Source organism: Oncorhynchus tshawytscha, linkage group LG02 (genome assembly GCF_018296145.1).
Source record: "Oncorhynchus tshawytscha isolate Ot180627B linkage group LG02, Otsh_v2.0, whole genome shotgun sequence".
In the NCBI taxonomy this organism is placed as follows: domain Eukaryota; kingdom Metazoa; phylum Chordata; class Actinopteri; order Salmoniformes; family Salmonidae; genus Oncorhynchus; species Oncorhynchus tshawytscha.
The window spans coordinates 30,280,623-30,306,561 of NC_056430.1; the positions used below are offsets into that span (position 1 = coordinate 30,280,623).

Genomic DNA, 25,939 nt, shown 5'->3' on the forward strand with positions numbered 1-25,939 from the left:
GAATACACGTGCAGCTGTAGAACCTTTTGAGGATCTGGGTTATAGTAAAATGCCTTAAAATGCCTTAAAATACCGTAATACCTACAGGCGCTTACCAACAGCTGTTGAGAAGCCTTTTGGTCCTAGACTTGCTGCTTGCTATACGATAGTAGACAGAACAGTCTATGACTGGGGTGGCTGGGGTCTTTGACAATTTTTAGGGCCTTCCTCTGACACCGCCTGTTGTAGAGGTCCTGATGGCAGACAGCTTAGCCCCAGTGATGTACTGGGCCGTACGCACTACCCTCTGTTGCGGTTGGAGGCCGAGCAGTTGTCTTACCAGGGCAGTGATGCAACCAGTCAGGATGCTCTCGATGTTGCAGCTGTAGAACCTTTTGAGGATCTGAGGACCCATTCCAAATCTTTTTAGTTTCCCGATGGGGAATAGGCTTTGTCGTGCCTTCTTCAAAACTGTCTTGGTGTGTTTGGACCATTCTAGTTTGTTGGTGATGTGGACACCAAGGAACTTGAAGCTCTCGACCTACTCCACTACAGCCCCGTCGATGAGAAATGGGGCATGCTCGGTCCTCCTTTTCCTCGAGTCCACAATCATCTCCTTTGTCTTGGTTACGTTGAGGGATAGGTTGTTATTCTGGCACCACTCGGCCAGGTCTCTGACCTCCTCCCTATAGGCTATCTCGTCATTGTCGGTGATCAGGCCTACCACTGTTGTGTCGTCTGCAAACTTGATGATGGTATTGGAGTTGTGCCTGGCCACGCAGTTGTGGTTGAACAGGGAGTACAGGAGGGGACTGAGCATGCACCCCTGAGGGATTCCAGTGTTGAGGATCAGCATGGCAGAAGTGTTGCTACCTACCCTCACCACCTGGGAGCAGCCCGTCAGGAAGTCCAGGATCCAGTTGCAGAGGGAGGTGTTTACTCCCAGGATCCTTAGCTTAGTGATGAGCTTTGAGGGTACTATGGTGTTAAACGCTGCTGTAGTCAATGAATAGCATTCTCACGTAGGTGTTCCTTTTGTCCAGGTGGGAAAGGGCATGGTGGGGTGCAATGGAGATTGCATCATCTGTGAATCTGTTTGGACGTTATACAAATTGGAGTGGGCCTAGGGTTTCTGGGATAATGGTGTTAATGTGAGCCATTACCAGACTTTCAAAGCACTTCATGGCTAAGGACATGAGTGCTACGGCTCTGTAGTCATTTAGGCAGGTTGCCTTAGTGTTCTTGAGCACAGGGACTATGGTGGTCTGCTTGAAACATGTTGGTATTACAGACTCAATCAGGGAAATTTTGAAAATTTCAGTGAAGACACCTGTCAGTTGGTCAGCACATGCCCAGAGAACACGTCCTGGTTATCCGTCTGGCCCGGCGGCCTTGTGAATGTTGACCTGTTTAAAGGTCTTACTCACTTCAGCTGCGGAGAGCGTGATCACACAGTCGTCCGGAATAGCTGATGCTCTCATGCATGCCTCAGTGTTGCTTGCCTCGAAGCAAACATAGAAGTTATTTAGCTCATCTGGTAGGCTCGTGTCACTGGGAAGCGCGCGGCTGTGCTTCCATTTGTAGTCTATAATAGTTTGCAAGCCCTGCCACATAAGTTGAGGGTTGGAGCCGGTGTAGTATTCAATCTTAGTCCTGTATTGGAGCTTTGCCTGTTTGATGGTTCATTGGAGGGCATAGCAGGATTTCTTATAAGCTTCCGGGTTAGAGTCCCGCACCTTGAAAGCAGCAGCTCTAACCTTTAGATCAGTGCGAATGTCGCCTGTAATCCATGGCTTTTGGTTGGGGTATGTACGTACAGTCACTGTGGGGATGACGTCCTCGATGCACTTATTGATAAAGCCAGTGACTGATGTGGTGTATTCCTCAATGTCATCAGAAGAATCCCGGAACATGTTCCAGTCTGTGATAGCGAAACAGTCCTGTAGTTTAGCATCTGCTTCCTCTGACCACTTTTTTAGAGACCGAGTCACTGGTGCTTCCTGCTTTAGTTTTTGCTTGTAAGCAGGAATCAAGAGAATATAGTTGTGGTCAGATTTACCAAATGGAGGGTGAGGGAGAGCTTTGTACGAGTCTCTGTGTGTGGAGTACCGGTGACCTAGAATTTCTTCCCCTCTGGTTGAACATTTAACTTGTTGATAGAAATTAGGTAAAACTGATTTAATCTTTCCTGCATTAAAGTCCCCGGCCACTAGGAACACCGCCTCTGGGTGAGCGGTTTACTGTTTGCTTATTTCCTTGTACGACTGACTGTAGCCTTTGTTAACTTAAGGCTAGGCGTCCTGCTAGCGGAACAACTTCTGGTGAAACTGGAGAGCGCGCAATTCAAATAAATAATCGTAAAAGTTATGGATATTAAACATTTAGGAACATACAAGTATCTTATATTGGTTAGAAGCTTAAATTCTTGTTAATCTAACTGCACTGTCCGATTTACTGTAGGCTTTACAGCGAAAGGATGCCATGTGATTGTTTGAGGATGGCGCCCCACAACAAAATATTTTTCCACCGGCACAGGTTTCATAAATTCACATATAGCGATTAAATATTCACATACTTTTTGAAAATCTTCTTCTGATTTGTCATCCAACGGGTCCCAGCTATAACATGAAGTATTGTTTTGTTAGATAAAATCCTTGTTTATATCCCAAAAAGTCAGTTTAGTTGGTGCCATCGATTTGAGTTATCCACACGTCAATATAGGAATCAGAAAATCTTCCCCTAAACTTTGTTCCAACAAGTCAAAATACATTTCTATTTAATCCTCAGATACCCTAAAATGTCATTAAACTATAATAGTTCATACAGAAAGAAGTATGTTCAATAGGAAAACGATATTAGCAGGTGCTGTCCTCTTCCTCACGCGCGCATACACACATTTCCAAGTCTGTATCCCTGTAGTAAAACGTATTATTCTTCCTCGTTTTGGAAGAAACAAACATAGCCAATAGTTGGCTAACGTTAGCTAGCTAGCTAGCTCACTAACTTAAGCTATTTTTTTGCCTCAATCACACTAGACCTGAATCAAACGATGAAACCAACGGCCAAGTGATTGAAGACCGATATTCTGACGTCTTTTTCAGCATAATGTGAGTTTTTATTAGTCAGTATAGCAATGTAACGTTATTGCCTGGTTATTCTTTAAAAGCGCCTTCCTCACCATCTTAAATAAGCATGCCCAATTCAAGAAATGTATAACCAGGAACAGATATAGCCCTTGGTTCTCCCCAGACCTGACTGCCCTTAACCAACACAAAAACATCCTATGGTGTTCTGCATTAGCATCGAACAGCCCGTGTGATATGCAGCTGTTCAGGGAAGCTAGAAACCATTATACACAGGCAGTTAGAAAAGCCAAGGCTAGCTTTTTCAAGCAGAAATTTGCTTCCTGCAACACTAACTCAAACAAGTTCTGGGACACTGTATAGTCCATGGAGAATAAGAACACCTCCTCCCAGCTGCCCACTGCACTGAAGATAGGAAACATTGTCACCACTGATAAATCCACTATAATTGAGAATTTCAAAAAGCATTTTTAAACGACTGGCCATTCTTTCCACCTGGCTACCCCTACCCCGGTCAACAGCACTGCATCCCCCACAGCAACTCGCCCTGGCTACCCCTACCACCTGGCTACCCCTACCCCGGTCAACAGCACTGTATCCCCCACAGCAACTTGCATTTCTCCTTCTCCCAAATCCAGTCAGCTGATGTTCTGAAAGAGCTGCAAAATCTGGATCCCTACAAATCAGCCGGGCTAGACAATCTGGACCCTTTCTTTCTAAAATTATCTGCCGAAATTGTTGCCACCCCTATTACTAGCCTGTTCAACCTCTCTTTCGTGTCGTCTGAGATTCCCAAAGATTGGAAAGCAGCTGCGGTCATCCCCCTCTTCAAAGGGGGGACACTCTTGACCCGAACTGCTACAGACCTATATCTATCCTACCCTGCCTTTCTAAGGTCTTCGAAAGCCAAGTCAACAAACAGATTACCGACCATTTCGAATCTCACCATACCTTCTCTGCTATGCAATCTGGTTTCAGAGCTGGTCATGGGTGCACCTCAGCCACGCTCAAGGTCCTAAACGATATCTTAACCGCCATCGATAAGAAACATTACTGTGCAGCCGTATTCATTGATCTGGCCAAGGCTTTCGACTCTGTCAATCATCACATCCTCATTGGCAGACTCGACAGTCTTGGTTTCTCAAATGATTGCTTCGCCTGGTTCACCAACTACTTCTCTGATAGAGTTCAGTGTGTCAAATCGGAGGGTCTGCTGTCCAGACCTCTGGCAGTATCTATGGGGGTGCCACAGGGTTCAATTATTGGACCGACTCTCTTCTCTGTATACATCAATGATGTCGCTCTTGCTGCTGGTGAGTCTCTGATCCACCTCTACACAGACGACACCATTCTGTATACTTCTGGCCCTTCTTTGGACACTGTGTTAACAACCCTCCAGGCAAGCTTCAATGCCATACAACTCTCCTTCCGTGGCCTCCAATTGCTCTTAAATACAAGTAAAACTAAATGCATGCTCTTCAACCGATCTCTGCCTGCACCTGCCCGCCTGTCCAACATCACTACTCTGGACGGCTCTGACTTAGAATACGTGGACAACTACAAATACCTAGGTGTCTTGTTAGACTGTAAACTCTCCTTCCAGACCCACATCAAACATCTCCAATCCAAAGTTAAATCTAGAATTGGCTTCCTATTTCGCAACCAGGCACCCTTCACTCATACTGCCAAACATACCCTTGTAAAACTGACCATCCTTCTAATCCTCGACTTCGGCGATGTCATTTACAAAATAGCCTCCAATACCCTACTCAACAGATATGGATGCAGTCTATCACAGTGCAATCTGTTTTGTCACCAAAGCCCCATATACTACCCACCATTGCGACCTGTACGCTCTCGTTGGCTGGCTCTCACTTCATACTCGTCGCCAAACCCACTGGCTCCATGTCATCTACAAGACCCTGCTAGGTAAAGTCCCCCCTTATCTCAGCTCGCTGGTCACCATAGCATCACCCACCTGTAGCACGCGCTCTAGCAGGTATATCTCTCTGGTCACCCCCAAAACTAATTCTTTCTTTGGCCGCCTCTCCTTCCAGTTCTCTGCTGCCAATGACTGGAACAAACTACAAAAATCTCTGAAACTGGAAACACTTATCTCCCTCACTAGCTTTAAGCACCAACTGTCAGAGCAGCTCACAGATTACTGCACCTGTACATAGCCCACCTATAATTTAGCTCAAACAACTACCTCTTTCCCTACTGTATTTATTTGATTTATTTATTTATTTTGCTCCTTTGCACCCCATTATTTCTACTACTTCTTCTTGCACTTTCTTCCACTGCAAAACTACCATTCCAGTGTTTTACTTGCTATATTATATTTACTTTGCCACCATGGCCTTTTTTTGCCTTTACCTCCCTTATCTCACCTCATTTGCTCACATTGTATATAGACTTGTTTATACTGTATTATTGATTGTATGTTTGTTTTACTCCATGTGTAACTCTGTGTCGTTGTATGTGTCAAACTGCTTTGCTTTATCTTGGCCAGGTCGCAATTGTAAATGAGAACTTGTTCTCAACTTGGCTACCTGGTTAAATAAAGGTGAAATAAATACAAAATAAATGAAGAAATTGATCAGTTTCCCTAGCTATTTCCCTATTTTTCACACTGACGGTATAAAAAGCTCTACAGGCTTCACTGTCGTTGTACACAGTCAGTGCACAACACTATGCTCATCAACTTTTGTTTTCCAAACCTTTCCCTTGAGACATAAAAAAAATGATGGGAAGGAAGCTGTGTTGGGGAGAGAGTTAAGTTATTGACTAGACTGGTGGGGGTCGGGCGTGTAGGCGGCTCGGGTTGGCTGGCTGAAATGTAATATAGGATGTCTTAATAAAGACAGTATGGTAAGTTTTAGTACTTTATTTGTAAGAGTTATTCACTTGTTAGGTTATTGGTTAAAGCTGCAACACAATATAGATTATTAAATTGTTATTGATCTAGTTTCTATCTTATCAATCACTTCAACATATTTAATACCTCTTACCTATTTTCATGACTGTGGGCATTTCTGCTTCCTTCATGCTGTTCTGAATAGAGACGGCTAGAAGGGCCATGGGTCATAATAGATTGTGTAGAATTGCAAGAAATTAGCTTTAGATGCTCCCAAAAATGGGAGGACCTCCAGATACTCCGCCAAATTATGCCCCCCCACTTCTACACCCAGAGTTGTGCCCCTGACTGTAGCTAACGCCTTACTGTACACCACACTGTCATTTAACCTGTCACAGTCATTTAACCTGTCACAGGTCATTTAACCTGTCACAGTCATTTAACCTGTCACAGTCATTTAAACTGTCACAGGTCATTTAACCTGTCACAGGTCATTTAACCTGTCACAGTCATTTAACCTGTCACAGGTCATTTAACCTGTCACAGTCATTTAACCTGTCACAGGTCATTTAACCTGTCACAGTCATTTAACCTGTCACAGGTCATTTAACCTGTCACAGTCATTTAACCTGTCACAGTCATTTAACCTGTCACAGGTCATTTAACCTGTCAGTCATTTCACCTGTCACAGTCATTTAACCTGTCACAGGTCATTTAACCTGTCAGTCATTTCACCTGTCACAGGTCATTTAACCTGTCACAGTCATTTAACCTGTCACAGTCATTTAACCTGTCACAGTCATTTAACCTGTCACAGTCATTTAACCTGTCACAGGTCATTTAACCTGTCAGTCATTTCACCTGTCACAGTCATTTAACCTGTCATTTAACCTGTCACAGGTCATTTAACCTGTCACAGGTCATTTAACCTGTCACAGGTCATTTAACCTGTCAGTCATTTAACCTGTCACAGTCATTTAACCTGTCACAGGTCATTTAACCTGTCAGTCATTTAACCTGTCACAGTCATTTAACCTGTCACAGTCATTTAACCTGTCACAGTCATTTAACCTGTCACAGTCATTTAACCTGTCACAGTCATTTAACCTGTCACAGGTCATTTAACCTGTCACAGGTCATTTAACCTGTCACAGTCATTTAACCTGTCACAGTCATTTAACCTGTCACAGGTCATTTAACCTGTCACAGGTCATTTAACCTGTCACAGGTCATTTAACCTGTCACAGTCATTTAACCTGTCAGTCATTTAACCTGTCAGTCATTTAACCTGTCATTTAACCTGTCACAGTCATTTAACCTGTCACAGTCATTTAACCTGTCACAGGTCATTTAACCTGTCACAGTCATTTAACCTGTCACAGTCATTTATCCTGTCATTTAACCTGTCACAGTCATTTAACCTGTCACAGGTCATTTAACCTGTCACAGTCATTTAACCTGTCACAGTCATTTAACCTGTCAGTCATTTAACCTGTCAGTCATTTAACCTGTCATTTAACCTGTCACAGTCATTTAACCTGTCACAGTCATTTAACCTGTCACAGTCATTTAACCTGTCACAGTCATTTAACCTGTCACAGGTCATTTAACCTGTCACAGTCATTTAACCTGTCACAGTCATTTATCCTGTCATTTAACCTGTCACAGTCATTTAACCTGTCACAGGTCATTTAACCTGTCACAGTCATTTAACCTGTCACAGTCATTTAACCTGTCATTTAACCTGTCACAGGTCATTTAACCTGTCACAGTCATTTAACCTGTCACAGTCATTTAACCTGTCATTTAACCTGTCACAGGTCATTTAACCTGTCACAGTCATTTAACCTGTCACAGGTCATTTAACCTGTCACAGTCATTTAACCTGTCACAGTCATTTAACCTGTCATTTAACCTGTCACAGGTCATTTAACCTGTCACAGTCATTTAACCTGTCACAGTCATTTAACCTGTCATTTAACCTGTCACAGGTCATTTAACCTGTCACAGTCATTTAACTTTTTCAATTGACTTTTTATTTTGTTGGAACCTAATTCAGAGATGGTCAACTCTGGGGCCCTGGAGCCACAGTATCTACTTCGCTCTTCTCCCTGGGACTTAATTGATCCATAAATGCCACTGATTTGCATTGCACCACTAGTGCCCTCTCCATGTTTACCAGGCCTAAATGAGTCACTGATTTGCATTGCACCACTAGTGCCCTCTCCATGTTTACCAGGCCTAAATGAGTCACTGATTTGCATTGCACCACTAGTGCCCTCTCCATGTTTAACAGGCCTAAATGAGTCACTGATTTGCATTGCACCACTAGTGCCCTCTCCATGTTTACCAGGCCTAAATGAGTCACTGATTTGAAGAAAACAAAACCCATCAGCCACTGTGGTCCCCTCCCGAGGACTGAAGTTGTCGATCCCTGGCGTCCTTTACAGATGAGTCATGTGCTCTATGTTCATGTCAGTCAGTTCAGTCATCACATCTTTAGACATTCTCACCGCCAAACAATAAACATGGCTCTTTCTTCCCACACAGACATGTACAGTAACTACAGGGGGATGTATGACAGGGGAATGTTTCAGATGAATGGAATATTTCTGCTGGCATTAAAATGACTTATTTGTTTCCTACTAGCTCCTCTGTGATTTTGGGGACACACTAACAAAAACGTCAAGAGAGAGAGACAACACATGCTAACACACGTAACAGTTAAAGTGTATAGAAAAATAAAAAGAGAAGAAAAACCATATAGAAAGGTCTTGAAAAAAGATGAACACACAAACATCTACCCACAATCACCCAGACATAGACAGATCATCTGGAGCACATTACTGTTTTCTGGGAATGGAGGAGTTATCCTGCTTTATCAGCCTGTGTCGCTCACAGTCTGACTGCCCCCCCCATCTCTCTCTCTCTCTCTCTCTCTCTTTCTCTCTCTCCGACAGGCCCTGACATGTCAGTAGTGTAGTTATAGTCTTGGCGAGTGGGAGCCTGCTGAGAGACTTACAGCAGGATCCTGTAGTGATAAATAACACCAATAAGCTGAAGGGTTATAGAGGACGGCCCAGAGAGAGATGGATGAGGGAGAGGAGGAAAGGCGGCTAGAACTGCTCTCCTCTCCACTCTTCTCTCCTCTCCACCTCTTCTCTCCACCTCTTCTGTCCTCTCCACCTCTTCTCTCCTCACCACCTCTTCTCTCCTCTCCACCTCTTCTCTCCACCTCTTCTGTCCTCTCCACCTCTTCTCTCCTCTCCACCTCTTCTCTCCTCTCCTCTCCACCTCTTCTCTCCACCTCTTCTCACCTCTCTTCCTCTTCTCTCCTCTCCTCTCCAACTCTTCTCTCCTCTCCACCTCTTCTCTCCTCTCCACCTCTTCTCTCCTCTCTTCCTCTTCTCTCCTCTCCACCTCTTCTCTCCTCTCCACCTCTTCTCTCCTCTCCACCTCTTCTCTCTTCCTCTTCTCTCCTCTCCACCTCTTCTCTCCTCTCAACCTCTTCTCTTCTCTCCACCTCTTCTCTCCTCTCTTCCTCTTCTCTCCTCTCCACCTCTTATCTCCTCTCTTCCTCTTCTCTCCTCTCCACCCTCTTCTCTCCTCTCTTCCTCTTCTCTCCTCTCCACCTCTTCTCTCCTCCACCTCTTCTCTCTTCCTCTTCTCTCCTCTCCACCTCTTCTCTCCTCTCAACCTCTTCTCTCCTCTCCACCTCTTCTCTCCTCTCTTCCTCTTCTCTCCTCTCCACCTCTTCTCTCCTCTCAACCTCTTCTCTCCTCTCCACCTCTTCTCTCCTCTCTTCCCCTTCTCTCCTCTCCACCTCTACTCTCCTCTCCACCTATTCTCTCTTCCTCTTCTCTCCTCTCCACCTCTTCTCTCCTCTCCACCTCTTCTCTTCCTCTTCCTCTTCTCTCCTCTCCACCTCTTCTCTCCTCTCAACCTCTTCTCTCCTCTCCACCTCTTCTCTCCTCTCTTCCTCTTCTCTCCTCTCCACCTCTTCTCTCCTCTCCACCTCTTCTCTCTTCCTCTTCTCTCCTCTCACCTCTTCTCTCCTCTCAACCTCTTCTCTCCTCTCCACCTCTTCTCTCCTCTCTTCCTCTTCTCTCCTCTCCACCTCTTCTCTCCTCTCCACCTCTCCTCTCCACCTCTTCTCTCCTCTCCACCTCTTCTCTCCTCTCTTCCTCTTCTCTCCTCTCCACCTCTTCTCTCCTCTCTCTTCTCTCCTCTCCACCTCTTCTCTCTTCCTCTTCTCTCCTCTCCACCTCTTCTCTCCTCTCAACCTCTTCTCTCCTCTCCACCTCTTCTCTCCTCTCTTCCTCTTCTCTCCTCTCCACCTCTTCTCTCCTCTCAACCTCTTCTCTCCTCTCCACCTCTTCTCTCCTCTCTTCCCCTTCTCTCCTCTCCACCTCTACTCTCCTCTCCACCTATTCTCTCTTCCTCTTCTCTCCTCTCCACCTCTTCTCTCCTCTCCACCTCTTCTCTTCCTCTTCCTCTTCTCTCCTCTCCACCTCTTCTCTCCTCTCAACCTCTTCTCTCCTCTCCACCTCTTCTCTCCTCTCTTCCTCTTCTCTCCTCTCCACCTCTTCTCTCCTCTCCACCTCTTCTCTCTTCCTCTTCTCTCCTCTCCACCTCTTCTCTCCTCTCAACCTCTTCTCTCCTCTCCACCTCTTCTCTCCTCTCTTCCTCTTCTCTCCTCTCCACCTCTCCTCTCCTCTCCTCCTCTCCTCTCCCCCTCTTCTCTCCTCTCCTCCTCTTCTCTCCTCTCTTCCTCTTCTCTCCTCTCCACCTCTTCTCTCCTCTCCACCTCTTCTCTCCTCTCCACCTCTTCTCTCCTCTCTTCCCCTTCTCTCCTCTCCACCTCTACTCTCCTCTCAACCTATTCTCTCTTCCTCTTCTCTCCTCTCCACCTCTTCTCTCCTCTCCACCTCTTCTCTCTTCCTCTTCTCTCCTCTCCACCTCTTCTCTCCTCTCAACCTCTTCTCTCCTCTCCACCTCTTCTCTCCTCTCTTCCTCTTCTCTCCTCTCCACCTCTTCTCCTCTCTCTCTCTCTCCACCTCTTCTCTCCTCTCCACCTCTTCTCTCCTCTCTTCCTCTTCTCTCCTCTCCACCTCTTCTCTCCTCTCAACCTCTTCTCTCCTCTCCACCTCTTCTCTCCTCTCTTCCTCTTCTCTCCTCTCCACCTCTTCTCTCCTCTCCACCTCTTCTCTCTTCCTCTTCTCTCCTCTCCACCTCTTCTCTCCTCTCAACCTCTTCTCTCCTCTCCACCTCTTCTCTCCTCTCTTCCTCTTCTCTCCTCTCCACCTCTTCTCTCCTCTCCACCTCTCCTCTCCACCTCTTCTCTCCTCTCCACCTCTTCTCTCCTCTCTTCCTCTTCTCTCCTCTCCACCTCTTCTCTCCTCTCCACCTCTTCTCTCCTCTCCACCTCTTCTCTCATCTCTTCCCCTTCTCTCCTCTCCACCTCTTCTCTCCTCTCTTCCCCTTCTCTCCTCTCCACCTCTTCTCTCCTCTCCACCTCTTCTCTCCTCTCTTCCCCTTCTCTCCTCTCCACCTCTTCTCTCCTCTCTCCTCTCTCCTCCTCTCCACCTCTTCTCTCCTCTCTTCCCCTTCTCTCCTCTCTTCCTCTTCTCTCCTCTCTTCCCCTTCTCTCCTCTCCCCTCTTCTCTCCTCTCCACCTCTTCTCTCTCTCTTCCCCTTCTCTCCTCTCCACCTCTTCTCTCCTCTGCAGCTCTTCTCTCCTCTCCAGCTCTTCTCTCCTCTCTTCCCCTTCTCTCCTCTCCACCTCTTCTCTCCCTCTCTTCACATTCTCTCCTCTCTTCCCCTTCTCTCCTCTCCACCTCTTCTCTCCTCTCCACCTCTTCTCTCCTCTCTTCCCCTTCTCTCCTCTCCACCTCTTCTCTCCTCTCTTCCCCTTCTCTCCTCTCCACCTCTCCTCTCCACCTCTTCTCTCCTCTCTTCCCCTTCTCTCCTCTCCACCTCTTCTCTCCTCTCTTCCTTTTCTCTCCTCTCCACCTCTTCTCTCTTCTCCACCTCTTCTCTCCTCTCCACCTCTTCTCTCCTCTCCACCTCTTCTCTCCTCTCCACCTCTTCTCTCCTCTCCACCTCTTCTCTCCTCTCTTCCTCTTCTCTCCTCTCTTCCTCTTCTCTCCTCTCCACCTCTTCTCTCCTCTCTTCCTCTTCTCTCCTCTCTTCCTCTTCTCTCCTCTCCACCTCTTCTCTCCTCTCCACCTCTTCTCTCCTCTCTTCCTCTTCTCTCCTCTCCACCTCTTCTCTCCTCTCCACCTCTTCTCTCCTCTCTTCCTCTTCTCTCCTCTCCACCTCTTCTCTCCTCTCCACCTCTTCTCTCCTCTCCACCTCTTCTCTCCTCTCTTCCCCTTCTCTCCTCTCAACCTCTTCTCTCCTCTCCACCTCTTCTCTCCTCTCCACCTCTTCTCTCCTCTCTTCCCCTTCTCTCCTCTCCACCTCTTCTCTCCTCTCCACCTCTTCTCTCCTCTCTTCCCCTTCTCTCTCCTCTCCACCTCTTCTCTCCTCTCCACCTCTTCTCTCCTCTCTTCCCCTTCTCTCCTCTCCACCTCTTCTCTCCTCTCTTCCTCTCTCTCCTCTCCTCTCCACCTCTTCTCTCCTCTCTTCTCCTTCTCCTTCTCTCTTCCTCTTCTCTCCTCTCTTCCTTTATCTCTCCTCTCCACCTCTTCTCTCCTCTCCACCTCTTCTCTCCTCTCTTCCCCTTCTCTCCTCTCCACCTCTTCTCTCCTCTCTCTTCTCTTCTTCTCTTCTCTCCTATCTTCCCCTTCTCTCCTCTCCACCTCTTCTCTCCTCTCCACCTCTTCTCTCCTCTCCACCTCTTCTCTCCTCTCTTCCTCTTCTCTCCTCTCCACCTCTTATCTCTTCTCTTCCTCTTCTCTCCTCTCCACCTCTTCTCCCTCTCTTCTTTCTCTCCTCTCCACCTCTTCTCTCCTCTCTTCCTTTTCTCTCCTCTCCACCTCTTCTCTCTTCTCTTCCCCTTCTCTCCTCTCCACCTCTTCTCTCCTCTCCAACCTCTTCTCTCCTCTCTTCCTCTTCTCTCCTCTCCACCTCTTCTCTCCTCTCTTCCTCTTCTCTCCTCTCCACCTCTTCTCTCCTCTCCACCTCTTCTCTCTTCCTCTTCTCTCCTCTCCACCTCTTCTCTCCTCTCTTCTCTTCTCTCCTCTTACCTCTTCTCCCTCTCTCCTCTCTCTTCTCCTCTCCACCTCTTCTCTCCTCTCTTCCCCTTCTCTCCCTCTCCACCTCTACTCTCCTCTCCACCTATTCTCTCTTCCTCTTTATTTCCTCTCCCCTCTTCTCTCCTCCCACCTTTCTCTCTTTATCTTCCTCTTCTCTCCTCTCAACCTCTTCTCTCCTCTCACCTCTTTCTCTCCTATCCACCTCTTCTCTCCTCTCTTCCTCTTCTCTCCTCTCCACCTCTTCTCTCCTCTCCACCTCTTCTCTTCCTCTTCTCTCCTCTCTTCACCTCTTCTCTCTCTCAACCTCTTCTCTCCTCTCCACCTCTTCTCTCCTCTCTTCCTCTTCTCTCCTCTCACCTCTTCTCTCCTCTCCACCTCTCCTCTCCACCTCTTCTCTCCTCTCCACCTCTTCTCTCCTCTCTTCCTCTTCTCTCCTCTCCACCTCTTCTCTCCTCTCCACCTCTTCTCTCCTCTCCACCTCTTCTCTCATCTCTTCCCCTTCTCTCCTCTCTTCTCTCCTCTCTTCCCCTTCTCTCCTCTCCAACTCTTCTCTCCTCTCCACCTCTTCTCTCCTCTCTTCCCCTTCTCTCCTCTCCACCTCTTCTCTCCTCTCTTCCTCTCTCTCCTCTCCCTCTCCACCTCTTCTCTCCTCTCTTCCCCTTCTCTCCCTCTCTTCCTCTTCTCTCCTCTCTTCACCTTCTCTCCTCTCCACCTCTTCTCTCTCCTCTCCACCTCTTCTCTCCTCTCCACCTCTCCTCTCCACCTCTTCTCTCCTCTCCTCTTCTCTCCTCTCTTCCTCTTCTCTCCTCTCCACCTCTTCTCTCCTCTCCACCTCTTCTCTCCTTCCCACCTCTTCTCTCATCTCTTCCCCTTCTCTCCTCTCCTCTTCTCTCCTCTCTTCCCCTTCTCTCCTCTCCACTCTTCTCTCCTCTCCACCTCTTCTCTCCTCTCTTCCCCTTCTCTCTCTCACCTCTTCTCTCCTCTCTTCCTCTTTATTTCCTCCCTCCTCTCCACCTCTTCTCTCCCTCTTCCTATCTAGTCTCTTCCTCTTCTCTCCTCTCTTCACCTTCTCTTCTCCACCTCTTCTCTCCTCTTTCTTCCCTCTCCTCTCTCTTCCCCTTTTCTCTCCTCTCCACCTCTTCTCTCTCTCAGCTCTTCTCTCCTCTTTCCAGCTCTTCTCTCCTCTCTTCCCCTTCTCTCCTCTCCACCTCTCCTCTCCTCTCCACCTCTTCTCTCCTCTCTTCCCCTTCTCTCCTCTCCACCTCTTCTCTCCTCTCTTCCTTTTCTCTCCTCTCCACCTCTTCTCTCCTCTCTTCCTTTTCTCTCCTCTCCACCTCTTCTCTCTTCTCTTCCCCTTCTCTCCTCTCCACCTCTTCTCTCCTCTCAACCTCTTCTCTCCTCTCTTCCTCTTCTCTCCTCTCCACCTCTTCTCTCCTCTCTTCCTCTTCTCTCCTCTCCACCTCTTCTCTCCTCTCCACCTCTTCTCTCTTCCTCTTCTCTCCTCTCCACCTCTTCTCTCCTCTCTTCCTCTTCTCTCCTCTCCACCTCTTCTCCCCTCTCAACCTCTTCTCTCCTCTCCACCTCTTCTCTCCTCTCTTCCCCTTCTCTCCTCTCCACCTCTACTCTCCTCTCCACCTATTCTCTCTTCCTCTTCTCTCCTCTCCACCTCTTCTCTCCTCTCCACCTCTTCTCTCTTCCTCTTCCTCTTCTCTCCTCTCAACCTCTTCTCTCCTCTCAACCTCTTCTCTCCTCTCCACCTTGCTCTCCTCTCTTCCTCTTCTCTCCTCTCCACCTCTTCTCTCCTCCACCTCTTCTCTCTTCCTCTTCTCTCCTCTCCACCTCTTCTCTCCTCTCAACCTCTTCTCTTTCCACCTCTTCTCTCCTCTCTTCCTCTTCTCTCCTCTCCACCTCTTCTCTCCTCTCCACCTCTCCTCTCCACCTCTTCTCTCCTCTCCACCTCTTCTCTCCTCTCTTCCTCTTCTCTCCTCTCCCACCTCTCTTCTCCTCCTCTTCTCTCCTCTTCCTCCTCTTCTCTCATCTTCCTTCTCTCCTCTCCACCTCTTCTCTCCTCTCTTCCCTTCTCTCCTCTCCACCTTCTTCTCCTGCTTTATCTCCTCTCTTCCCCTTCTCCTCCTCTCCACCTCTTCTCTCCTCTCTTCCTCTCTCTCCTCTCCTCTCCACCTCTTCTCTCCTCTCTTTAACTTCTCTCCTCTCTTATCTTCTTCCTCTTTCACCTTCTCTATATCTCCACCTCTTCTCTCCTCTCCTATCTTTCTCCTTTCTTCCCTTCTCTCCTCTCCACCTCTTCTCTCTCCTCTCTGCTCTTCTCTCCTCTCCAGCTCTTCTCTCCTCTCTTCCCCTTCTCTCCTCTCTTTATCTTCTCTCATCTCTCCACCTCTTCTCCTCTCTTCCCCTTCTCTCCTCTCCACCTCTTCTCTCCTCTCACCTCTTCTCTCCTCTCTTCCTTCTCTCCTCTCCTCTTCTCTCCTCTCTTCCCCTTCTCTCCTCTCCATCTCTTCTCTCCTCTCTTCCTTTTCTCCCTCTCCACCTCTTCTCTCCTCTCTTCCTCTTCTCTCCTCTCTTCCCTCTTCTCTCCTCTCCCCTCTTCTCTCCTCTCTTCCTTTTCTCTCCTCTCCACCTCTTCTCTCCTCTCTTCCTCTTCTCTCCTCTCCATTCTTCTCTCCTCTCCACCTCTTCTCCACCTCTTCTCTCCTTCCCTTCTCTCTCTCCACCTCTTCTCCCGCTCTTATCTAGTTCTCTTTATTTTCCCCTCTCCTCTCTTTATCTTTCTCCTCTCCAAATATCCTCTCTCCTTCTTTCCCTTCTCTCCTCTCTTCCTTCTCCTTCTCTCTATCTCTCCTCTTTATTTCCCTCTCTTCTTTTCGCTCTTCACCTCTTTCCTGCTCCTTCTATTTCTCTTTAATCTCTCCTCTCCACCTCTTCTCTCCTCCACCTCTTCTCTCCTCTCCACCTCTTCTCTCCTCTCTTCCTCTTCTCTTCTCTTTATCTTCCCCCTCTCCTCTCCACCTCTTCTCTCCTCCTCATCTTCTCTCTCTTCTCTTCCCCTTCTCTCCTCTCCACCTCTTCTCTCCTCTCTTCCTCTTTATTTCTCTCCTCTCCACCTCTTTCTCCTATCCACCTCTTCCCCCCTCTCCTCTCTCCTCTTTCTCCTCCTATCTCTTCTCTTTAACTCTTCCCTCTCTCCACCTCTTCTCTTCTCTTATCTGGTTCTCTTTATTTCCCTCTCCCTCTCTCCACCTCTTTCTCTCTCCTATCTAGTTCTCATTATCTTCCCTCTCTTTCCTCTCCACCTCTTCTCTCTCCTCTCTTCTCTTTCCTTTCCCTCTCCCTCCTCCACCTCTTCTCTCCTCTTTCTAGTTCTCTTTCTTCCCTCTCCTCTCTCCACCTCTTTCCCGCTCCTATCTAGTTCTCTTTATTCTCCTCTCTTCCTCTCCACCTCTTTCCTCTCTTATCTAGTTCTCTTTCTTTCCCCCTCTCCTCTCTCCACCTCTTTCCCGCTCCTATCTTCCCCTTCTCTTTATTTCCCTCTCCTCCTCCACCTCTTTCCCCTCTCTTCTGTTTCTTTATTTCCCTCTTCTCTCCTCTCCACCTCTTCTCTCCTATGTTTTAATCCATCTCTTTCTTTCTCTTCCCTTCTCCCTCTCCACCTCTTCTCTCCTATCTGGTTCTCTTTATCTTCCCCTTCTCCCTCTCCACCTCTTTCCCTCTCCATCTTCTCTTCTCTTCCCCTTCTCTCCTCTCCACCTCTTCTCCCTCTCCTATCTCTCCTCTTTGTTTCTCTCTCTTCCCTTCTCTCCTCTCCTATCTCTTCTCTTTATTTCCCCTTCCCTCTCACCCTCTTTCCTCTCCACCTCTTTCTCCTCTCCACCTCTTCTCTCCTCTCTCTTCCTTCTCTCTTTCCTCTCTCACCTCTTCTCTCCTCTCCATCTCTTCTCTCCTCTCCACCTTTCCCTCTCTTCCTCTTCCTCCTCTCTTCCTCTTCTCTCCTCTCCCCTCTTCTCTCCTCTCCACCTCTTCTCTCCTCTCTCCACCTCTTCTCTCCTCTCTTCCTCTTCTCTCCTCTCCACCTCTTCTCTCCTCTCCTACCTCTTCTCTCCTCTCCACCTCTTCTCCCTCTCTTCCCCTTCTCTCCTCTCAGTTCCTCTTCTCTCCTCTCCACCTCTTTCTCCTCTCCATCTCTTCTCTTTATCTCTTCCCCTTCTCTCTCTCCACCTCTTTCTCCTCTCTTCTTTCTCTCCTCTCCACTCTTCTCTCCTCTCTCCACCTCTTCTCTCCTCTCTTTCTCTTTATTTCCCTCTCCTCTCTCCACCTCTTCTCTCCTCTCCATCTCTTTTCTTTCTTTCCCTTCTCTCCTCTCCACCTCTTTCTCCTCTCTTCCTCTTTAATCCCCCTCTCCTCTCCACCTCTTCTCTCCTATCTGGTTCTCTTTATTTCCCTCTCTCTTCCTCTTCTCTCCTATCTTCCCTTCTATTTCCCACCTCTTCTCTCCTCTCCACCTCTTTCTCATCTCTTCCCCTCTCTTTATTTCCTCTCTCACCTCTCCACCTCTTTCTCTCCTATCTAGTTCTCTTTATTTCCCCCTCTCCCCTCTCCACCTCTTTCCCTCTCCTATCTCTTCTCTTTATTTCCTCTCCCTTCTCCCTCTTTCCCTTCTCCTCTCCACCTCTTCTCTCCTCTTCCCCTCTCTTCTCCTCTCTTCCCCTTCTCTCCTCTCCTCCCTCTCTCTCCCTCTCTCACCTCTTTCCTGCTCTTATCTCTTCTCTCCTCTCTTCCCTTCTCCCTCTCTCCACCTCTTTCTCTCCTATCCTCTTCTCTCTTCCCCTCTTCTCTCTTCCACCTTTCTCTCCTCTCTATTTCTCTTCTCTCCTCTCCCACCTCTTCTCTCCTCTCTTCTCTTCTCTTTATCCACCTCTTCTCTCCTCTCCACCTCTTCTCTCCTATCTCCACCTCTTTATTTCCTCTCCCTCTTCTCTCCTCTTTTCCTATCTTTCTCTCCTCTCTTCCTCTTCTCTCCTCTCCACCTCTTTCCTCTCCATCTCTTCTCTCCTCTCCACCTCTCTCTCTCTCTCCACCTCTTCTCTCCTCTCCACCTCTTCTCTCCTCTCTTTCCCTCTTCTCTCCTCTCCACCTCTTCTCCCACCTCTTCTCTCCTCTCCCCCTCTCCTCCTCCACCTCTTTCCATCTCTTCCCCTTCTCTCCTCTCCCTCTTCTCTCCTCTCCACCTCTTCTCTCCTCTCTGGTTCTCTTCTCTCCTCTCCCCTCTTCTCCACCTCTTCCCCCTTCTCTCTATCTCTTTCTCTTTATTTCCTCTTCTCTCCACCTCTTTCTCACTCTCTCTTTCTTCTCCCTCTCCTCTCTCCACCTCTTTCCCGCTCCTATCCACTCTTTATTTCCTCTCCCTCTTCTCCTTTCTTTCTGCTCTTATCTAGTTCTTTTATTTCCCCTCTCTCTCTCTCCACCTCTTCTCTCCTCTTATCTCTTCTCTTTCTTTCCCTCTCCCTCCTCTCCACCTTCTCCCTCTCCAGCTCTTCTCTCTCTCCAGCTCTTTCCCTCTTCTAGTTCTCTCCTCTCACCTCTTCTCTCCTCTCCACCTCTTCTCTCTTATCTTCCTCTTCTCTCCTCTCCCCTCTCCTATCTCCTCTCCACCTCTTCTCTTCTCTCTTCCCCTCTCTCCTCTCCACCTCTTTCCTCCTCTCTTCTTTTCTCTTCTCTCCAGCTCTTCTCTCCTCTCTTCCTTTTCTCTCCTCTCCACCTCTTCTCTCTTCTTCCCTTCTCTCTCTCCCACCTCTTTCCCTCTCTCACCTCTTTTATTTCCCCCTCTCTCTCCTCTCCCTCTTCTCTCCTCTCTTCCCCTTCTCTCCTCTCCACCTCTCCTCTCCATCTTCTCTCTTCTCTTCCCTCTCCTCTCCACCTCTTCTCTCCTCTCTTTCTCTTTCTCTTCTCCACCTCTCTTTCTCTCTCCTCTTTCTCCTCTCCACCTCTTCTCTTTCTTTCCCCTTCTCTCCTCTCCACCTCTTCTCTCCTCTCCACTATTCTCTCTTCCTCTTCTCTCCTCTCCACCTCTTCTCTCCTCTCCACCTCTTCTCTCTTCCTCTTCCTCTTTTCTCCTCTCAACCTCTTCTCTCCTCTCAGCCTCTTCTCTCCTCTCCACCTCTTCTCTCCTCTTTATTTCCCTCTCTTCTCTCTTCCTCTTCTCTCCTCTCAACCTCTTCTCTCCTCTCAACCTCTTCTCTCCTCTCCACCTCTTCTCTCCTCTCCAGCTCTTCTCTCCTCTCCAGCTCTTCTCTCTCTCTTCCTTCTCTCCTCTCCACCTCTTCTCTCCTCTCTTCCCTTTCCTCCTCTCTTCCCTTCTCTCTCTCACCTCTTCTCTCCTCTCCACCTCTTCTCTCCTCTCTTCCCCTTCTCTCCTCTCCACCTCTTCTCTCCTCTCTTCCCCTTCTCTCCTCTCCACCTCTTCTCTCCTCTCTTCCCCTTCTCTCCTCTCCACCTCTCCTCTCCTCTCTACCTCTTCTCTCCTCTCTTCCCCTTCTCTCCTCTCCACCTCTTCTCTCCTCTCTTCCTTTTCTCTCCTTCCACCTCTTCTCTCTCTCCACCTCTTCTCTCCTTCCACCTCTTCTCTCCTCTCCCTCTTCTCTCTCTCCACCTCTTTTCTCTTCTATCTCTTCTCTCCTCTCTTCCCTCTTCTCTCTCTCTTCCTCTTCTCTCCTCTCCACCTCTCTCTCCTCTCCCCTCTTCTCTCCTCTCCACCTCTTCTCTCCTCTCTTCCTCTTCTCTCCTCTCCACCTCTTCTCTCCTCTCCACCTCTTCTCTCCTCTCACCTCTTCTCTCCTCTCTTCCCCTTCTCTCCTCTCAACCTCTTCTCTCCTCTCCACCTCTTCTCTCCTCTCCACCTCTTCTCTCATCTCTTCCCCTTCTCTCCTCTCCACCTCTTCTCTCCTCTCTTCCCCTTCTCTCCTCTCCACCTCTTCTCTCCTCTCCACCTCTTCTCTCCTCTCTTCCCCTTCTCTCCTCTCCACCTCTTCTCTCCTCTCCACCTCTTTTCTCCTCTCTTCCCCTTCTCTCCTCTCCACCTCTTCTCTCCTCTCTTCCTCTTCTCTCCTCTCCACCTCTTCTCTCCTCTCTTCCCCTTCTCTCCTCTCTACCTCTTCTCTCCTCTCTTCCCCTTCTCTCCTCTCCACCTCTTCTCTCCTCTCTCCACCTCCTCTCTTCCCCTCTCTCTCCTCTCAACCTTTCTCTCCTCTCACCTCTTCTCTCCTCTCCACTCTCATCTCTTCCCTTCTCTCCTCTCCACCTCTTCTCTCTCTCTTCTGGTTCTCTCCTCTCCCACCTCTTATCTCCTCTCCACCTCTTTTCTCTTCCCTTCTCTTTATCTCCCTCTTCTCTCCTCTCCACCTCTTCTCTCCTCTCTTCCCCTTCTCTCCTCTCCCTCTTCTCTCCTCTCCACCTCTTTCCTCTCCAGCTCTTCTCTCCTCTTTCTCTCCTCTCCACCTCTTCTCTCCTCTCCATCTTTCTCTCTCTTCCCTCTCTCCTCTCCACCTCTTCTCTCCTCTCCACCTCTTCTCTCCTCTTCCCTCTTCTCTCTCTCTTCTCTCTTCCTCTTCTCTCCTCTCTTCCCTTCTCTCCTCTCCACCTCTTCTCTCCTCTCCACCTCTTCTCTCCTCTCTTCCCCTTCTCTCTCTCCACCTCTTCTCTCCTCTCTTATCTTTCTCCTCTCTTCCCTCTTCTCTCTCCTCTTCTTCCTCTCTTCCTCTCTCTCTCCTCTCCACCTCTTTCTCTCCTCTCTTCCCCTTCTTCTTCCTCTCTCTCCACCTCTTCTCCTCTCCCTCTTCTCCTCTTCTCTTCTCTCTCTCCACCTCTTCTCCCCTCTCAACCTCTTCTCTCCTCTCCACCTCTTCTCTCCTCTCTTCCCCTTCTCTCCTCTCCACCTCTTCTCTCCTCTCCACCTATTCTCTCTTTATCTTCTCTCTCTCCTCTTCTCTCCTCTCACCTCTTCTCTCTTCCTCTTCCTCTTTTCTCCTCTCAACCTCTTCTCTCCTCCACCTCTTCTCTCCTCTCCACCTCTTCTCTCCTCTCCACCTCTTCTCTCTTCCTCCCCTCTCTCCTCTCCACCTCTTCTCTCCTCTCTTCCTCTTCTCTCCTCTCCACCTCTTCTCTCCTCTCCACCTCTTCTCTCCTCTTCTCTTCTCTCTCTTTCCCCTTCTCTCCTCTCCCACCTCTTCTCTCCTCTCTGGTTCTCTCTTCTCCCTCCTCTCTCTCCACCTCTTCTCTCCTCTCTCTCCCCTCTCTTCCTCTCCTCTCCACCTCTTCTCTCCTCTCTTCCCCTCTCTCCTCTCTCCCCTCTTCTCTCCTCTCTCTTCTCTCCTCTCCACCTCTTCTCCTCTCCTATCTTCTCTCTCTTTCCCCTTCTCTCCTCTCCACCTCTTCTCTCCTCTCTTCCTTTTCTCTCCTCTCCACCTCTTCTCTCTTCTCCACCTCTTCTCTCCTCTCCACCTCTTCTCTCCTCTCCACCTCTTCTCTCCTCTCCACCTATTCTCTCTTCTCCACCTCTTCTCTCCTCTCTTCCTCTTCTCTCCTCTCTTCCTCTTCTCTCCTCTCTTCTTCTCTCCTCTCCACCTCTTCTCTCCTCTCCACCTCTTCTCTCCTCTCTTCCTCTTCTCTCCTCTCCACCTCTTCTCTCCTCCCACCTCTTCTCTCCTCTCCACCTCTTCTCTCCTCTCTTCCCCTTCTCTCCTCTCTGGTTCCTCTTCTCTCCTCCCACCTCTTCTCTCCTCTCCACCTCTTCTCTCATCTCTTCCCTTCTCTCCTCTCCACCTCTTCTCTCCTCTCTTCCCTTCTCTCCTCTCTCCCCTCTTCTCTCCTCTCCACCTCTTCTCTCCTCTCTTCCCTTCTCTCCTCTCTCCACCTCTTCTCTCCTCTCCACCTCTTCTCTCCTTCCCTCTCTCCTCTCCTCTTCTCTCCTCTCTTCCTCTCTCTCCTCTCCTCTCTCCTCTTCTCTCCTCTTCCACTCTCTCTCTTCCTCTCTCTCTCCTCTCTTCCCCTTCTCTCCTCTCCACCTCTTCTCTCCTCTCCACCTCTTCTCTCCTCTCTTCCCCTTCTCTCCTCTCCACCTCTTCTCTCCTCTCTTCCTTTCTCTCCTCTCCACCTCTTCTCTCTCTCTTCCCTCTTCTCTCCTCTCCACCTCTTCTCTCATCTCTTCCCCTTCTCTCCTCTCCACCTCTTCTCTCCTCTCTCCACCTCTTCTCTCCTCTCTTCCCCTTCTCTCCTCTCCACCTCTTCTCTCCTCTCCACCTCTTCTCTCCTCTCTTCCCCTTCTCTCCTCTCCACCTCTTCTCTCCTCTCCAGCTCTTCTTCTCTTCCCCTTCTCTCCTCTCCACCTCTTCTCTCCTCTCTTCACCTCTTCTCTTCCCCTTCTCTCCTCTCCACCTCTTCTCTCCTCCTCTCCACCTCTTCTCTCCTCTTTCCCTTCTCTCCTCTCCACCTCTTCTCTCCTCTCTTCCCCTTCTCTCTCCTCTCCACCTCTTCTCTCCTCTCTTCCCCTTCTCTCCTCTCCACCTCTCCTCTCCTCTCCACCTCTTCTCTCCTCTCTTCCCCTTCTCTCCTCTCCACCTCTTCTCTCCTCTCTTCCTTTCTCACCTCTCCACCTCTTCTCTCTTCTCCACCTCTTCTCTCCTCTCTTTCTCTCCTCCCTCTTCTCTCCTCTCCCCTCTTCTCTCTTCTCCACCTCTTCTCTCCTCTCTTCTCTTCTCTCCTCTCTTCCTCTTCTCTCCTCTCCACCTCTTCTCTCCTCTCCACTCTTCTCTCCTCTCCACCTCTTCTCTCCTCTCTTCCCCTTCTCTCTCTCCACCTCTTCTCTCCTCTTCTTCTCTCCTCTCCACCTCTTCTCTCCTCTCTTCCCCTTCTCTCCTCTCAACCTCTTCTCCCTCTCTCCACCTCTTCTCTCCTCTCCACCTCTTCTCTCCTCTCTTCCCCTTCTTCTCCTCTCCACCTCTTCTCTCCTCTCTTCCCCTTCTCTCCTCTCTCTTCTCTCCTCCACCTCTTCTCTCTCCTCTTTCCTCCTCCTCTCCTCTTCCTCTCTTATCTTCTCTCCTCTCTTCCCTTTATTCTCCACCTCTTTCCCCTTCCTCTCTCCTCTCCACCTCTTCTCCCTCTCTTCCCCTTCTCTCCTCTCTTCTCTTCTCTCTCTTCCCCTCTCCACCTCTTCCCTCCTCTCTTCCCTTCTCTCCTCTCTTTCTCTCCTCTCCACCTCTTCTCTCCTCTCTTCCCCTTCTCTCTCTCCACCTCTTCTCTCCTCTCTTACTCTTCTTTCCTCTCTTCCCCTTCTCTCCTCTCCACCTCTTCTCTCCTCTCTTCCCCTTCTCTCCTCTCCACCTCTTCTCTCCTCTTAGTTCTTTCTTCTCTCCTCTCCACCTCTTCTCTCCTCTCTTCCCCTTCTCTCCTCTCCACCTCTTCTCTCCTCTCTTCCTTCTCTCCTCTCCACCTCTTCTCTCCTCTCTTCCCTTCTCTCTCTCCTCTCCTCTCCACCTCTTCTCTCCTCTCTTCCTTCTCTCCTCTCCACCTCTTCTCTCCTCTCTTCCTTTTCTCTCCTCTCCACCTCTTCTCTCTTCTCCACCTCTTCTCTCCTCTCCACCTCTTCTCTCCTCTCCACCTCTTCTCTCCTCTCCACCTATTCTCTCTTCTCCACCTCTTCTCTCCTCTCTTCCTCTTCTCTCCTCTCTTCCTCTTCTCTCCTCTCCACCTCTTCTCTCCTCTCCACCTCTTCTCTCCTCTCCACCTCTTCTCTCCTCTCTTCCTCTTCTCTCCTCTCCACCTCTTCTCTCCTCTCCACCTCTTCTCTCCTCTCCACCTCTTCTCTCCTTCTCCCTTCTCTCCTCCACCTCTTTCTCTCTCTCTCTTTCTCCTTCTCTTCTCCTCTTCTCTCCTCTTTCCACCTCTTCTCTCTCTCTTTTCCCTTCTCTCCTCTCCACCTCTTCTCTCTCTCTTCTCCCTTCTCTCCTCTCCACCTCTCTTTCCCTCTCCTTTTTTCTCTTTCCCTTCTCTCCTTCTCTCTTCCCTCTCCTCCTCTCTTCTCTCCTCTCCACCTCTTCTCTCCTCTCCACCTCTCTCCTCTCTCTCTTCTCTCTCTTCCCTTCTCTCCTCTCCACCTCTTCTCTCCTCTCCACCTCTTCTCTCCTCTCCACCTCTTCTCCTCTCTTCCCCTTCTCTCCTCTCCACCTCTTCTCTCCCTCTCCCTCTCTTCACCTCCTCTCCTTCCCTCTTCTCTCCTCTCCACCTCTTCTCTCCTCTCTTCCCCTTCTCTCCTCTCCACCTCTTCTCTCCTCTCCAGCTCTTCTCTCCTCTCCAGCTCTTCTCTCCTCTCTTCCCCTCTTCTCTCCTCTCTCACCTCTTCTCTCCTCTCTTCCCCTTCTCTCCTCTCTTCCCCTTCTCTCCTCTCCACCTCTTCTCTCCTCTCCACCTCTTCTCTCCTCTCTTCCCCTTCTCTCCTCTCCACCTCTTCTCTCCTCTCTTCCCTCTTCTCTCCTCTCCACCTCTTCTCTCCTCTCTTCCCCTTCTCTCCTCTCCACCTCTTTCTCTCCTCTCCACCTCTTCTCTCCTCTCTTCCCCTTCTCTCCCTCTCCACCTCTTCTCTCCTCTCTTCCTTTTCTCTCCTCTCCACCTCTTCTCTCTTCTCCACCTCTTCTCTCCTCTCTTCCTTTCTCTCCTCTCCACCTCTTCTCTCCTCTCTTCCTATTCTCTCTTCTCCACCTCTTCTCTCCTCTCTTCCTCTTCTCTCCTCTCTTCCTCTTCTCTCCTCTCCACCTCTTCTCTCCTCTCCACCTCTTCTCTCCTCTCCACCTCTTCTCTCCTCTCTTCCTCTTCTCTCCTCTCCACCTCTTCTCTCCTCTCCACCTCTTCTCTCCTCTCTCCTCTTCTCTCCTCTCTTCCCCTCTTCCTCTCTACCTCTTCTCTCCTCTCTTCTCTTCTCTCCTCTCCACCTCTTCTCTCACCTCTTCCCCTTCTCTCCTCTCCACCTCTTCTCTCCTCTCTTCCTCTTCTCTCCTCTCCACCTCTTCTCTCTCTCCACCTCTTCTCTCCTCTCCACCTCTTCTCTCCTCTCCACCTCTTCTCTCCTCTCTCTTTTCCCCTCTCTCTCCTCTCCACTCTTCTCCTTCTCTCCTCTCCACCTCTTCTCTCTCTCCACCTCTTCTCTCCTCTCTTCCCCTTCTTCCTCTTCACCTCTTCTCTCCTCTCCACCTCTTCTCTCCTCTCCAGCTCTTTATTCTCCTCTCTTCCCACTCTCTCTCCACCTCTTCTCTCCTCTCTTACCCCTCTTCTCTCCTCTTCCCCTTCTCTCCTCTCCACCTCTTCTCTCCTCTCCACCTCTTCTCTCCTCTCTTCCCCTTCTCTCCTCTCCACCTCTTCTCTCCTCTCTTCCTTCTCTCCTCTCCACCTCTTCTCTCCTCTCTTCCCCTTCTCTCCTCTCCACCTCTTCTCTCCTCTCCACCTCTTCTCTCCTCTCTTCCCCTTCTCTCCTCTCTCCACCTCTTCTCTCCTCTCTTTCCTTTTTTCTCTCCACCTCTTCTCTCTCTCTTCCTCTTCTCTCCTCTCCACCTCTTCTCTCCTCTCCACCTCTTCTCTCCTCTCTTCCCCTTCTCTCCTCTCCCCTCTTCTCTCCTCTCTTCACCTCTCCTCTCTCTTTCTCTCCTCTCCACCTCTTCTCTCCTCTCTTCCCCTTCTCTCCTCTCCACCTCTTCTCTCCTCTCCACTCTTCTCTCCTCTCCACCTCTTCTCTCCTCTCTTCCCCTTCTCTCCTCTCCACCTCT

The 25,939-nt window shown here is 49.3% G+C and overlaps 1 protein-coding gene across 1 annotated transcript; it reads right to left on the reverse strand.

Annotated features, from left to right (window-relative positions):
- Positions 1–9,817: 9,817 nt before the first annotated feature.
- On the reverse strand, positions 9,818–13,551 carry LOC121840738 (trichohyalin-like; the record flags this gene model as incomplete). Its single annotated transcript, XM_042305738.1, is given in 8 exon segments — positions 9,818–9,949; positions 10,086–10,266; positions 10,951–11,089; positions 11,121–11,235; positions 11,896–12,429; positions 12,723–12,830; positions 12,955–13,062; positions 13,441–13,551. Coding segments are annotated over 8 exon segments (1,428 nt in total), but the record flags the coding sequence as incomplete, so codon positions are not given.
- Between the last annotated feature and the right edge of the window lie 12,388 nt (positions 13,552–25,939).